The 12685-nt window shown below is 35.4% G+C and overlaps 1 protein-coding gene across 1 annotated transcript; it reads left to right on the top strand.

Moving 5' to 3' along the window:
- Window positions 1-1845: 1845 nt before the first annotated feature.
- Window positions 1846-10776, top strand: LOC120328472 (protein RCC2-like). The gene is made up of 10 exons (XM_039394979.2): window positions 1846-2020; window positions 2927-3020; window positions 3401-3544; window positions 4085-4270; window positions 4770-4916; window positions 5366-5532; window positions 6687-6867; window positions 7384-7466; window positions 8241-8342; window positions 8779-10776. The coding sequence occupies exons 1-10, from the start codon at window positions 1904-1906 to the stop codon at window positions 8959-8961; spliced, it is 1404 nt and encodes a 467-aa protein (XP_039250913.1). The 5' UTR covers window positions 1846-1903; the 3' UTR covers window positions 8962-10776.
- The last annotated feature ends 1909 nt before the right edge of the window (window positions 10777-12685 follow it).

The following is a 12685-nucleotide window of genomic DNA, read 5'->3' as shown; positions in this document are numbered from 1 at the left end:
TGGGCCACATAGGCCGTGGCCCATCCAGCTATGGGCCGAGGCCCATCAGGAAAAATTCAATTATCGTACCAAAATTTTCAATTATATTCGAACCAAAAAAATCACAGGATGCCAGTATGCCACCAAACCTTTTTCTTACAATAAGCCTTTACATAAAAATAAAGCAAAATACCAAGCTACAGAAAAGAATACATCTGAAGTATGTGTACCAGGTTAGGGTTAGGACAAAATTTTGTTCAGATTTTTCTCATTATAGGCCTAGTTCTATTATGAGTTTAGGGAGTGGGTAGGATTTACATATTTATTAGTCTTTATTATTTTATCCCTTTACAAAAATTGATGGACCGCGGCCCATAGCCTGATGGGCCGAGGCCCATTTCAATGGGCCGTGGCCCCGACCCATGGGCCGTAGAGGAGTCACCACTCCCACTCAGCATAACGGTAAGGATTTTTGCACATGTCAATCCTGACTCTGCCATCCAAAAATTATGTCCCAATCACGTCATACAGCTTTCCAAAGTATACCTACAATCGCCCGAAATAGCATCTTCAACGATAAAGAAATCGGGTCTAGTGTAGTTTCGTACCTACAGAGTACTAGTACAGACTACAAAGTACTTCTAGTGCAGGGGGGGGGCAACCTTTTTCGACTCGCGTGTCAAAATCGGCTAAATTTAACGACAAAATTCTTCCGCGTGCCAACCAAAATTAAAAACAATGGTTTGCTGCTTTAAAAAAAATACAAAATAATAAACCTTTTTAACATTAGACAGATTCACTATTCGGGGAAATATCGGTCCGGCAAATAGACTTTATTACTTTTCTCATTCTATATTAGTGAGACTAATTAGTCCCGTATTGAGAGTAGCCCAAAAGATGAAACCAAGTAGTAAGTGTATTCTTTTAAAGTTGTAATATAGACCCAATGTAAAATCTCTATCAGCGGTTAATGCAGCAGCTGAATGAAGTCTTACTGATATGGAATAAGAAAAGTTATAAAATCTATTTTCCGGACTGATATTTCATATTATGACTGAAGTTCATAACTGGAAACAGAGATATTCAGAACATTCAGAAGCATATGTAGATGAAAACGTGAAGAGTAATGCAGTTGCAAAGTTTTTAGGACACAAAATATTTTCGGGAATGGCACCCCAATCACGCAGTAGTTCGTTTTCTGCGCTTTTCTTTTGTATTCCCTTCCCTCATCGCTTATATTTCGAAATTAATTTATAAACGTAGGTAAGCAAGTAACTCTAACCATCATGAGCTGTACAACTTCATAAATCAAGCAGAATGAAGAAAAAGGATGGCACATACAAATCTTATCTCCCCTGTTCTAGTGGGAGAAGCATAACAATTTTTGCATATGTCTGTATGTCAATCCTAACCTCCACATGACTGCACCATCCAAAAATTATATCACTACGAGTCTACGACATCACAGTGACGTAATAAGGCTCTTCAAACTATACGAACTGTCAGTTCGTGAAGACGATCACCCGAAATCGAATAAGCTATTTTTAGCATTTTCTCGACGAAATGATATGACAGACATCGTTGTCGTTAGTGAGTTCTTTATCATCGGCGCAGATGCCATTTCGGGCGATTGTAGGTATACCTTGGCAAGCTCTATAGCGTGTTTGAAGGACGTTATTACGTCACCGTGACGCTGTAGTGACGTAATTTTTGGGTGACCTAGTCAGGTGGGGGTTAGGATTGACATATGCAAAATTTGTTATGCTACACCCACTAGAAGTACCTGAGGTACGAAACTACACTAGACCCTAGTTTTTAGCTATGTGAATAACTAGGCTTCAACTTGATCTCTCATTTACTAATGAAATGATTTTTAAAATATAGGAACTGTTATTTACTAAACCAGTAAACCTAGACATACACAATGCCAAGACGAAAAAATGATCCTAGCAAGCTTGAAACTGAATCTCCAGACGAGAAGAGAATCAAACAAGATCTGTCTACTGAAGATTCCTATGAGGATGATGAAGTGGATGTAATGGTATGTGTCACTTACCACAGGCAGACAGTGATTCCGGAGCCATAGTGTCTGGGTGTATTTGAACTCCGGCTGTGGGTCTACATTTTTTACTTCGGAGGCGGCTCCATAACCATCTACGTTTTCAGGTGTCACCACTATCATTAAACATCAGCTCCAATGCAGTTTCGTGAAAGCTGGACTCTAAGGGTTTTAAACTTAAATTTTAAAATTCATATGAATTTAACTCAAAATTCAATGAAGTAATAGAAAATTATAAATGTGAATTAATAATCGGATGGTTAGGAGCTGCTGCTGGAGCCACTAAAATTTATAGTAACTTCGTCTCCAGCTCCACAATAGTGTACTTTTTGTCCTATTTTTTGTAATTTATTATTTAATTTTTTTCCTTGATTGACTGTCCGAAATTTGAGTTCACCTGAGCGGATTTACCCCTTTATTAATTATCTTAACGTCTCATTGCCATTGGTCTAACACGTTTTTCAAACTTGACGCAAAATTTTGTGCCAAAGAAACACAACTACCGGTAATTGTTGACGTCCTTGTCGCACAAAACATGCATTTGCAGAGGGATACTTGGGAGAGAAGGAAATATAGTTTACTGACATAATACCGATGTTCACAGCCATATAATTACATCTCACTGATGAAAACAATCAGCTTTTGCAACAGAATTCAGAAATTGGCAAAAATTTAGCATTATTAGTGATTTTTCAGTCTTCATGAAATTTCAAATAGAGCGGGAGTCCTAAGTGCAGTGTAATTGTGATCTTATTATGAATGATCTTCACTGCAGAGGCAACTGCCTAGCTATACCTTGCACATATGGGACATTGTGGTGATAGTAGTAACCCATTATGAACTTACTAAAATTCAATCTTCACATGATATTTTATATTTATTTTTTAGAAAATTCCATTACCTACTGAAGAAGGTGAATTGGTTATTACTGGGGGATTGAATTGGAGTACTAATGGAAGAAGAAAGCCAAAAAAAGGAGATGGTACGAATAAATCTTCAGGCTTTAATTTTTTATCTTAAAGGCCGCTAACTTGCATGTGGAATTAGCGTTATTTCGATACATTAATGAGTGCTTAGATATAATTATCCTAAGACTTTCAATTCTTTACATTTTATTATAAGCAAAACTTTTTAAATATATTTTCATGGGTGCTCCTAAAGTATGCGCACCAAGATGTCGCAAAACCTGAACCCTAACCTGGTACACAACCTGAGTTCAGGTTGTGCACCATCTTGGTGCGCATACTTCAGGAGGTCCTTTTTATGAATAAAAATCCAACGCAATTATCATGTGTAAGTAAGTGATGTAGTATAAATATTACAGGACTTTTGCAGTGTATGATATTGTTATTTTATTTGCAGAGAAATTTGCCAATATCGGGAGAAATTTGTACAAACCTCACAGATATAAGGGTTACTGTGGAATAAAAGTTGCCAAAATAATAAGTGGATGTACAGCTAACCACAACCTTGCTATATCAAAAGAGGGAAAACTTTATTCATGGGGTAAATGATTTTAAGTATTTATTATAAACTTATGGCATATATCATTTTCAAGTGAGACTTTAGTGAAACTTGATTGCAGAGTGCAGACACCAGACAGTAATCTTCTTTGTCACATAGCGCTGTATTTTTTGTTTATATTTCTGTGATCTCATTTCCTGCTATGGATTGCTGTTTTAAACTAGGATGTAAAATACAGGCAGTTGTCGGCTTGAATAGCTTCTGGTAATATGAGTTTAATAAATGCCTTAAGCTTTGATGGTAACTTGTCTTTATTATAATATGATATAAAACTGAACTTCCTTGATTAGCTTGGGTTAACTGGCGACAGTTCTATCAATTAATATCAATATATTGATAGCAAAAATTTGTCATAAATGTGTATGTATTATTTGTACAGAGTTTTTGTTGCATTGTGGTTATATGGATTACCAGCAGTGCTTGGATCCAAGCCTTGAACATTTGAGTTTTTGGACTTGAATCGTGATTTGATTAATTATTTTTGGTTTTTATAATAAGTTGTGTCCATTTTAATCTGTAAAGGCAGAAATGAATTTGGTCAACTTGGGCATGGTGACACAGACAGGTATGATCTTCCCAAGCAAGTCGAATCGCTTTCTCATTTAAAAATTGTCAATGCTGCAGTTGGTAAAAGTCACACGCTTTGTCTGACTGATTCTGGAAAAGTTTATGCTTTTGGAGAAAATACACAAGGACAGTTGGGAATAGGTTTGTAATATTCACTTCTTTTTGTTGTTTTCCACTTCAAAGTAGAAGTCAGTGAGTTCAAAGTAGAAACTAGAGTAGGCTATATCATTTCATGGTGCATTTTCACTTACCATATGTTGTGAAACATGTCTCTAGACAAGTAACCTCTGATATATAAAGAACTACTATTTCATGCCGAAATCCTTTACCTTGGGCTGTCCTTGACTTGGGCATTAAACCAAAGATTCTCAACTCTCCGACACCAATATAGTTAGTTGCACTGCTCTACCCACAGCAAAAATATGCTCAAATCCGTTTCGAAACTTTGTGAAGAACAGTTAGATTTGTGACTTCTGTATTTATAATTTGACAGTTAGCATAAATGTTAAACCTAAATTATGCACAAGAATCTCAAAATACCTAATTGATGTTTGATGTTCATATGTCTGATCTGGGATTGATGACAACTTCACATGTTTTGACGTTTGTTTTGCAACGATGTATATATTCAACTTTCCAGGCAAACAAAGCTCATATGTGCCTAGTCCAACTCAAGTAAATATGAAGAGTTTTGTTGTTGATATCTCATGTGGAGGTGAATTCAGTATGATTGTTGATATTGATGGTTATGTGTATTCATTCGGATGCCCTGAATATGGACAGCTTGGTAAGATATTAGTTAAGAATGGCACTATATATAGATAATATTTTCTGACATTTTTCAGAAATATGAGTATGTGCAAATATCTATTCCAGATCAGTATAATTGTGGTAGTAATACATATGCATGATTTACTATTGATATTGCTTTTATATGTTCCAGAGGACATCCTACGAAAATTGTGCCCAACTAAAAGAAATTTTCTAATTATTGGAAAAGCCTTTTTGTTCTGTATGCTAGTCTCTTGTTGCTTCAAAATAGAGTAGGACTTGCTATATATCACTATTTTATTCTCCTACTTCAAAATTCTGAAAATTCAGAATGAAAATTTATTTGCAAAAATGAAAGTATATTTACCGCCAACTTATTATTGCAGCATAGCATTTCATGTCCCCTTCCCAATAAGGCGAGTATTTACTGTAAATATTGTTCAAATGAATTCATTTTCATTGTAGGTAACAACACCGATGGAAAATATTTTGTGGCAAGTAACAAATTGTCTTTTGATTCCGTTTCTTCACCATTTCGTATCCCACTGTGGAGAGAAAAAACTAGAAGTGGTCAAGTTATTCCAGTTCAAGATGTCAAAGTCATCAAGGTCGAATGCGGAAATAATCATACAGTGAGTGAGAATTTTTGGAGCAAGAAGCAAGCACGCAAATAGGGAAATAGGGTACATCAGTGGTTCCCAAACTTTTTTAGAGTTGGGACCCACTATTTATTACCACAGCTTATGGCGACCCATTTAACTTTTTATGACATAACACAGAACACAGCAATGGCTAATCATCGCAAAACTACCGTGTTTCCTCGAAAATTAGACCAGGCCTGAAAATAGGGCCTAATTTGAATTTTAAAAATGATTTTGGTTAAACCCTACCCTTAACATAAATTTAAAATGTCTGGGAGAGGAAAGGTTCAAAGACCTGAGGTAAGGTAAGCTAATCAAGCCACTATTCAAGATTGTGTGATTTCACAATCACAATTATGATATTTGTCACTTGATTTTTGTATAGTAAATACAAATAAAAACAATGGATGTCGGTTTTCATATAATGTTTATTAAAAATCTCGTGATTTTCTACAATGTAGTTTTATTTTGGATAGATGAACACTAAAGACCTCTTCCAAAAAATAACCATGGTGTTATTCTTCAAAAAAAAATAAATATAAATCCTGTCTAAATTTCGGGGAAACACGCTAAGAAGTGCTGTACAGTGTACAAAACTGCTAAGCGTAAAAATGCCACATGGTCATTTTTCGTGTAGCAAATTTTTGTTCCTTTGAAACCGTAAAAGGAAACTTTCACAGATTAGAATTCAAATTTTTTTTTTTTTTTTTGAAGATTTACGTATCCGATCCTAATAACGCGTATAATTAATCAAAGCTTTCTACATCTTTTCACGACCCACTAAGATTCCTTTTGCGACCCACCAGTGGGTCGCGACCCATAGTTTGGGAACCGCTGGGGTAGATTGTTCAAAGAATTTGAATAAAGAGAATTGAATACAACATGATATGTTTATTTGTTAATTGTAAACATCTCGACAACAATCTATGGAGTAAATTTCCTCAAGCATTTATTTCATTTTATTACCAAAGTGAAGGATCACTTTGCTTGTCCCATAATATTAGCTCTCTGCTTATTTAAGCTTTTCATTTTCATCAATTCAAACAAAGGTGTTATAAAATCTCTACTTGATTTGTAATTCATATCATAATAATGGCTTGTCAACATACCAGCGAATTATACAAACATATACTACTATTTTCCAGATTGCATTGGATTCCAAGAAAAGAATATTTACTTGGGGATTTGGCGGATATGGACGACTGGGTCATTCAGAGCAAAAAGATGAACAAACTCCTCGCTTGGTTGAAGCGTTTAATCGAGAAAATAGAGGAGCAACACGTATATTTGCCGGGTCTACATTTTCACTTGCAATTAATGAATCGGGTAATTCAATTGCACTTTTGAATAAACTATAATCTGAAATCAAATAGAAACAAGTTGTATAACGGTACGATTCAGTTTTTGAGCAAAATATGTATAATTAGTGACTAGAGATTGAAATGTTATTTATTTAGTCATAATATTGGATCGTTTTTTTTTTCTGTATTCCTGGCGAGTAAGTGGTCACTTGTGAGTTTATATTGTTAGTGAGTTTTTCCTGATCTCTGAGTGACTGCGTGTGATTTTGCATGAAGCAATTATCCAATTATTTTCCAATTATCAATTTGTACTATAATTATACTTCGGGCTGCATGAATAATAATAATTGTTAGTGGCCCTCTTTCATAAATGCTTCAAAATTAATTATTTCATCAAATTATTCAATTTACCAAATGATGTACCTACCTACCTACCTAAGTATTTTGTACTTCTTATATTTCCCATGAACCGTTTTAGGTAGGATTTGCTCGTTTAAGTAAGGTTAATCTTTCTTATTATATTTATCTACTTTCCTTTCAGGTATGACCATGTTCTGGGGTTTGCAAGGAACTATTAGTAGTCGTGAAACCACAATGTATCCTAAGCCAGTGCAAGATCTAACTGTGAGTCATACTAACACATTTTCAAACCTTTTCTTTAAAACTTTTCATTGCTCTATTTCCTTAATTAGCTTTTTGTCAATGACAAAAAAAAAATATAGGCTATATGAAAGTCATGTGAGTGAGTGCATTTCAGACAAAGCTGCACCTAGTAGTGATGAGCTGTCAGGGATTTACCAAACGGTGAATTCTGTAAATAAATTTATGTTCATTGATTATTTCACTCTCCACCAGAATATACCTAAGTTCTCAAATTACTTTGGTAATACCAGGTCTTTGGAGTCGGGGTTATGCATGTTTACATTCACGTTGGTGCCTTAATTTGACACACTGGAAGCCAAAGACTTATTCCTTAGTCACCGGAATCAGAATTTCTTACAAAAACTAAAAGAGCATTGGGTGGACTGAGCCTTCTTGCTTATGCCAAAAATTTTCTGGTTAAAATTAGATTTACTCGCTGTTGAAGCTGGAGTCTGAATCAAAGACCCCTTAACATGGTTGAGAGTCAGAGTCTGGTGTAATTTGTCTTGACTCTGCTTATGTTCTCATCCCCAACACTTTACAACTTCTAAGTGTGGAAATAGCCAATAGAAATATTTATAGTCAAAGATCAAATTAAGATAGCATAGTCAAGAAATATTTAACTGCTATTCAATTTTTGGTACCGGGCATCTTATCATAATTTCAACGTTTGTGCTTCAGTTTATTACAATATTACCAGTGTTTCTGTTAAGCCACAATGCAGGGTTAAAATAGTTGGTTATCTACATATTTCAGGGATGGAATGTTAAAAGTTTAGGATGTGGATCCAGGCATATTGCAGTATCTGCAGATGATAATGTTATTGTCTGGGGAATTGGTACAAGCAGTGGAGAGTTGGTATGTATTTTTATTTTCTGTTAATTTAATTCAAGTGTTAGTCTGATGTATATTGAACACAATATAAAGGTATTATGCCTGTCTTTTTATTCATGAGTTGTGGGTGAAATGTTCATTAGCAGCCAGGTATACATTAATTTCAAGTTCAAGACGTCAGGTACAAATTATGGTGCTCCAGAAGTGTGTGTCCCAATATGGAAGTAACTGATTTTGTTCGCCTACTTTACATCAAGTTGTGTAAAGGGACTGAAACCTATGGACAAGGGGCCGAACTCGTAATAGAACTAAATTAGGGAAAATCGAAATAAAATTATTACCTAACCCTAACCTGGTACACACACTACAGGAGTACCCAAATTATAATATAAATGAAATTATACAAACAATGTTTTGCTGGAAATAGTGTTAATTTTTTTGCATTATTTCATTATTCCAGGGTTTAGGTGAGCAACGTAAGAGCAGTGCCAACCCACTAATACTGAAGGCAATGGAAGGTTTAAGTGTTCTAGAGGTCGCTTGTGGACAAATTCACACAATCTTCAAAGTGAGAAACGATTCAGAACAGGACGAGGATAGACTGAAGCAACTTCCATTATTCGATAGCAATAACGGGAAGTGATTCAGATGATTTTCGGTTCCCTTGTAGAATCAAAGATTTCAAGATATCAGCATTTACATGCCGCTGGTATTACTTTTGTATCGTCCTAATTGTGTCTAAGTTTTTGACAGTGTGGTAACTGGAATGACCATGATTGTGACAAACTGTCATCCAGCAATTTCATAATTGAGTGAAAAACTGTGTCTTTTTCTGTTTCTCATAATCAGAAAAAACAAATTCTGAAACCAAATGGCATCAATTTCAATTGTCTGAATTCTTGAAATTGACCTTATTTAAAAATCTTCATTTTCTGAATATTTTATCAAATTTGGAGAACATTTCTTATTATAGCAAATAAGGTTTAGGCGACCATTCCCTCTCTCTTGTTTCACTTATGCCACATATGCTGTGTCATTGTGGCTATTATCGATTTTGGAAACATAGCGTTGCATTTTATGAGCAAGGGTCATGAAAAATGATTGTAAAATTGTTCTTGACTTGCCATGCTCTACTTAGGCATAATATGTGTATTTTATATACATTTTGGTGTTGATAATTTTCTGATTTTTTTGTTGAAGATGAGACTTGTGATTGATTAAGTATTAAAATAAATTTGAAAACTGCTAGTAGAGAAATTCTTCACATGAATGTGTTTATATGTCATTATTTATCGTTGTGCAGTACAGTTGATATTTTTTGTTTATACAATAATCTTACTGGCCACAGGCAATGGCTACAAGCCGCAAGCTGAAGCAAGTCCACTGATGCTTCAGTAACTGCGTCCTCTGTCTTGAAAATGAATACACAATTATCTGTTGCGGTTTGTCATTCGATTTGTATCAATTGTATATTTTTTCATTTTGTTTGTGATTTTTTTTTCAATGTTACTTCTGGCCTATTCTTAGAATTTTCAAAGCAGCTGAGTACTGCTTACTACAATTGAAATTTATTTGAAACTGCTGGCACCGCCTGTAAACGGCATGATGTTGTCACCCTATTTTGGTACAAAAATTACCCTTTTTGTATTTTGATACAAAATTATGTATGTTAAGAAGTGCAATCTCACAATTCATTAATAATAAGGTACCATGGATATTTACATAATATTATGAAAATTGTTTTTCTTGAGTACTAGTTGCTGCCATTGTCATTTTTTCTTAATTTCATTTCTTCCATTTTTTGTGTGTTGAAAAAAGAGTTCACATTTTTGCATGTTTTCGTTGTTCGTTCTGTGCTATTATGGTATGTTCAAGTCTGATATGGATTTCTGCATACATTTTCTATTCAGTGAGCGTTGTGTATGGTAAACTGTTCATAAATCATATGCAGATGGAGCTATCTAGCACTTGGAATTGCCGTCTATCAGAGAAGCCATTCAAGTGTTGTTTCGTACAAAGAATCCATCGCTAGTCCCAATTATTTAATGAAGCATGGTTCTATTTGTATGTTTCTGCAGTCTATGTAGATTTCACCTGCTTGTAGTGACCGTGAAGCTATGATATTATTTTAAAATGTTTGTATTTCTCGGTTTGTGGTACAAAATAATCACACTCATGATCAAGCTTAATTTATTTCTGGATAAAGCGGTATTTCCAGATATTTGTGAATGCATTTTTGGATTTGCCTGCTTCATCCTTTCATTGCTTGCCCAATGTTTCATATCAAATTTAAAACTAGTAAATCAAATTGTTTTATAATTTGCATGAGATGCAATTTTCTGATACTTGCTAGTTCATTCCAAAACTGTTTTGCATTAAGTGAATTCTGACCAAACTCAGGATTATGATTGAGTGTGCTTTACCTCAATTTCTTAGAAATAAAAGATGCTGTAAAATATGTTGTTCATTTTTCAATATGAAACTTGAGGGTGGAACGTCGTCAGCCTATTGATTCTGTCTCAAGGCGAAAATCAAGAGGGACAATTCGAACCGGGGCGGGGCGTCTTTTTCTTGGTTAGACGAGTCTTAACCTGTACTGTGACAGGATCACTCTTTTACTTTGATGTAAACTTTGGGCAGTTATAAAATTTCAAGTAGGTAAGTAAGCCGCTCCAAGACGGAGAGGAGTCCTGGAATCCTCTCCCACGTAATCATCACAATAGGATTCGCCACTGCTAACCCGAGCATGTAGGTTATCTCTCAATAAGTGAACGTTGTAGATTTGATAAAAAAGAAGGCTCTTCATTTACTAACGAGGTTTTTTCGATTTGAAAATGTAGCTGAATTATTTCGCATTTCATCACTTTTTCACCTTTAGGTTCCGTTTTACAAGTTGTTAGAGAGAAAACAAATTACTGGGTTTAATATAGGACTGATAGAAAATGGATGCTGATAAGATAGAGGATTTCGCGTTTATCCCTCCCTGGTAAGATGAAAGCCATGAGTATGGCTTAATTATGTGGGAAGCCACATTCTCTCGATTCGCCAGTCCAAATATTATAAGACGAAAATTAATATATTTAAAATTAAATTGCTGCAGGTGCTTAGACTTGGATGGCGGAGGAAATCGTTCAGATTTTTGATCACCCATGCAGAGATTTAAGATATATTAAGAATATTTTTGGTTGTGTTCTTAATTTTTTTTCGGGATTGAGTTCTCGAAATGCTTCGTGATTTAAACATTAATATTGGTTTCTCGCTCTCTGTTTTATATTTGAGCATTGTGTGACGGGAATGGAATACGACTACCGAAACAACTGCTATCAAACAGAATATACGTTGTTGTGAATGGTCATGCTACACGAGCGCGAAATGATGCGTAAAGGAATGTTACTACGTACGCTCCGTATTGCGCGATAAGGCCAGAGAAAGTGACGTTTGACGTTTAGCGGCTGCAACGACGTTCGTTGTTTTCGGATCTGATGTTCATTCGCAGATAAATGTGCAGATATGTGATAGCTTGAATACTAGCCATCTCATATATATAGATTGAAAGAAATAGTTACCGATCTCGTGATATTAAACAGTCTGCTGTCCTGAAAGTGAACTTAATTAATAAACTAGTTTTTCGCGGTTTCGAGGTAGGTGCATGTATCTTACATTTATAAACTTTCCACATTTTATTTCTGTCGGACTGTACCGATACCAAGACTCAGTACAGTATTACTGAGAATGTGGGATATGTGCAAAGCTCAGAGTTCCCCGATATATTAGAAGATATCAACATGCAGCTATTTATGCATAGCGTAATACTGTAATAGAATTTTTCATGGTCATCCCACTCGGGTATAAGAAAGTCTATTACGAGTCTCATGTAGTTTCATACTTAACATACTTCTAGTAGGCGTGCATGACAATTTTTTCACGTATCAATCCTAACCCTCACCTGACTACATCATCCAAAAATTACGTCAACACGACGTCACAGTGACGTAATAGAGCCCTTCAAACTATACGAACTGGCATCCAAGACGCGCAAACGAGTACCCGAAATCGAACAGTAGACCAGGGGTGGGCAAAAATTTCGCCCACCCAAATTTTTTTGCAATCTCAACAAATTCCTTGAGCTATTTTTCAGCTAAACATCAAAATATGGTTTTAGTTCGGTTGTCTGGTTGTGGCAGCATCAGGCGCGCCAGATTGAATTACCCAACGGGCCGGATTTGGCCCTATGGCCTTAGTTTGCTCTAGACCACAACTTTCCTTAACCAGTGAAACGTTAAAGATGTATGGATTTGAGGAAGTATTACTGTAGAAATTAACCAGATACAGGGATATGACTTACTGATATAGTTATATGAAGCACC

This window comes from Styela clava, chromosome 7 (assembly GCF_964204865.1).
Source record: "Styela clava chromosome 7, kaStyClav1.hap1.2, whole genome shotgun sequence".
Taxonomy (NCBI): domain Eukaryota; kingdom Metazoa; phylum Chordata; class Ascidiacea; order Stolidobranchia; family Styelidae; genus Styela; species Styela clava.
The sequence above is the reverse complement of the archived record's forward strand: the minus strand, read 5'-3'. Positions and strand labels throughout refer to the sequence as shown.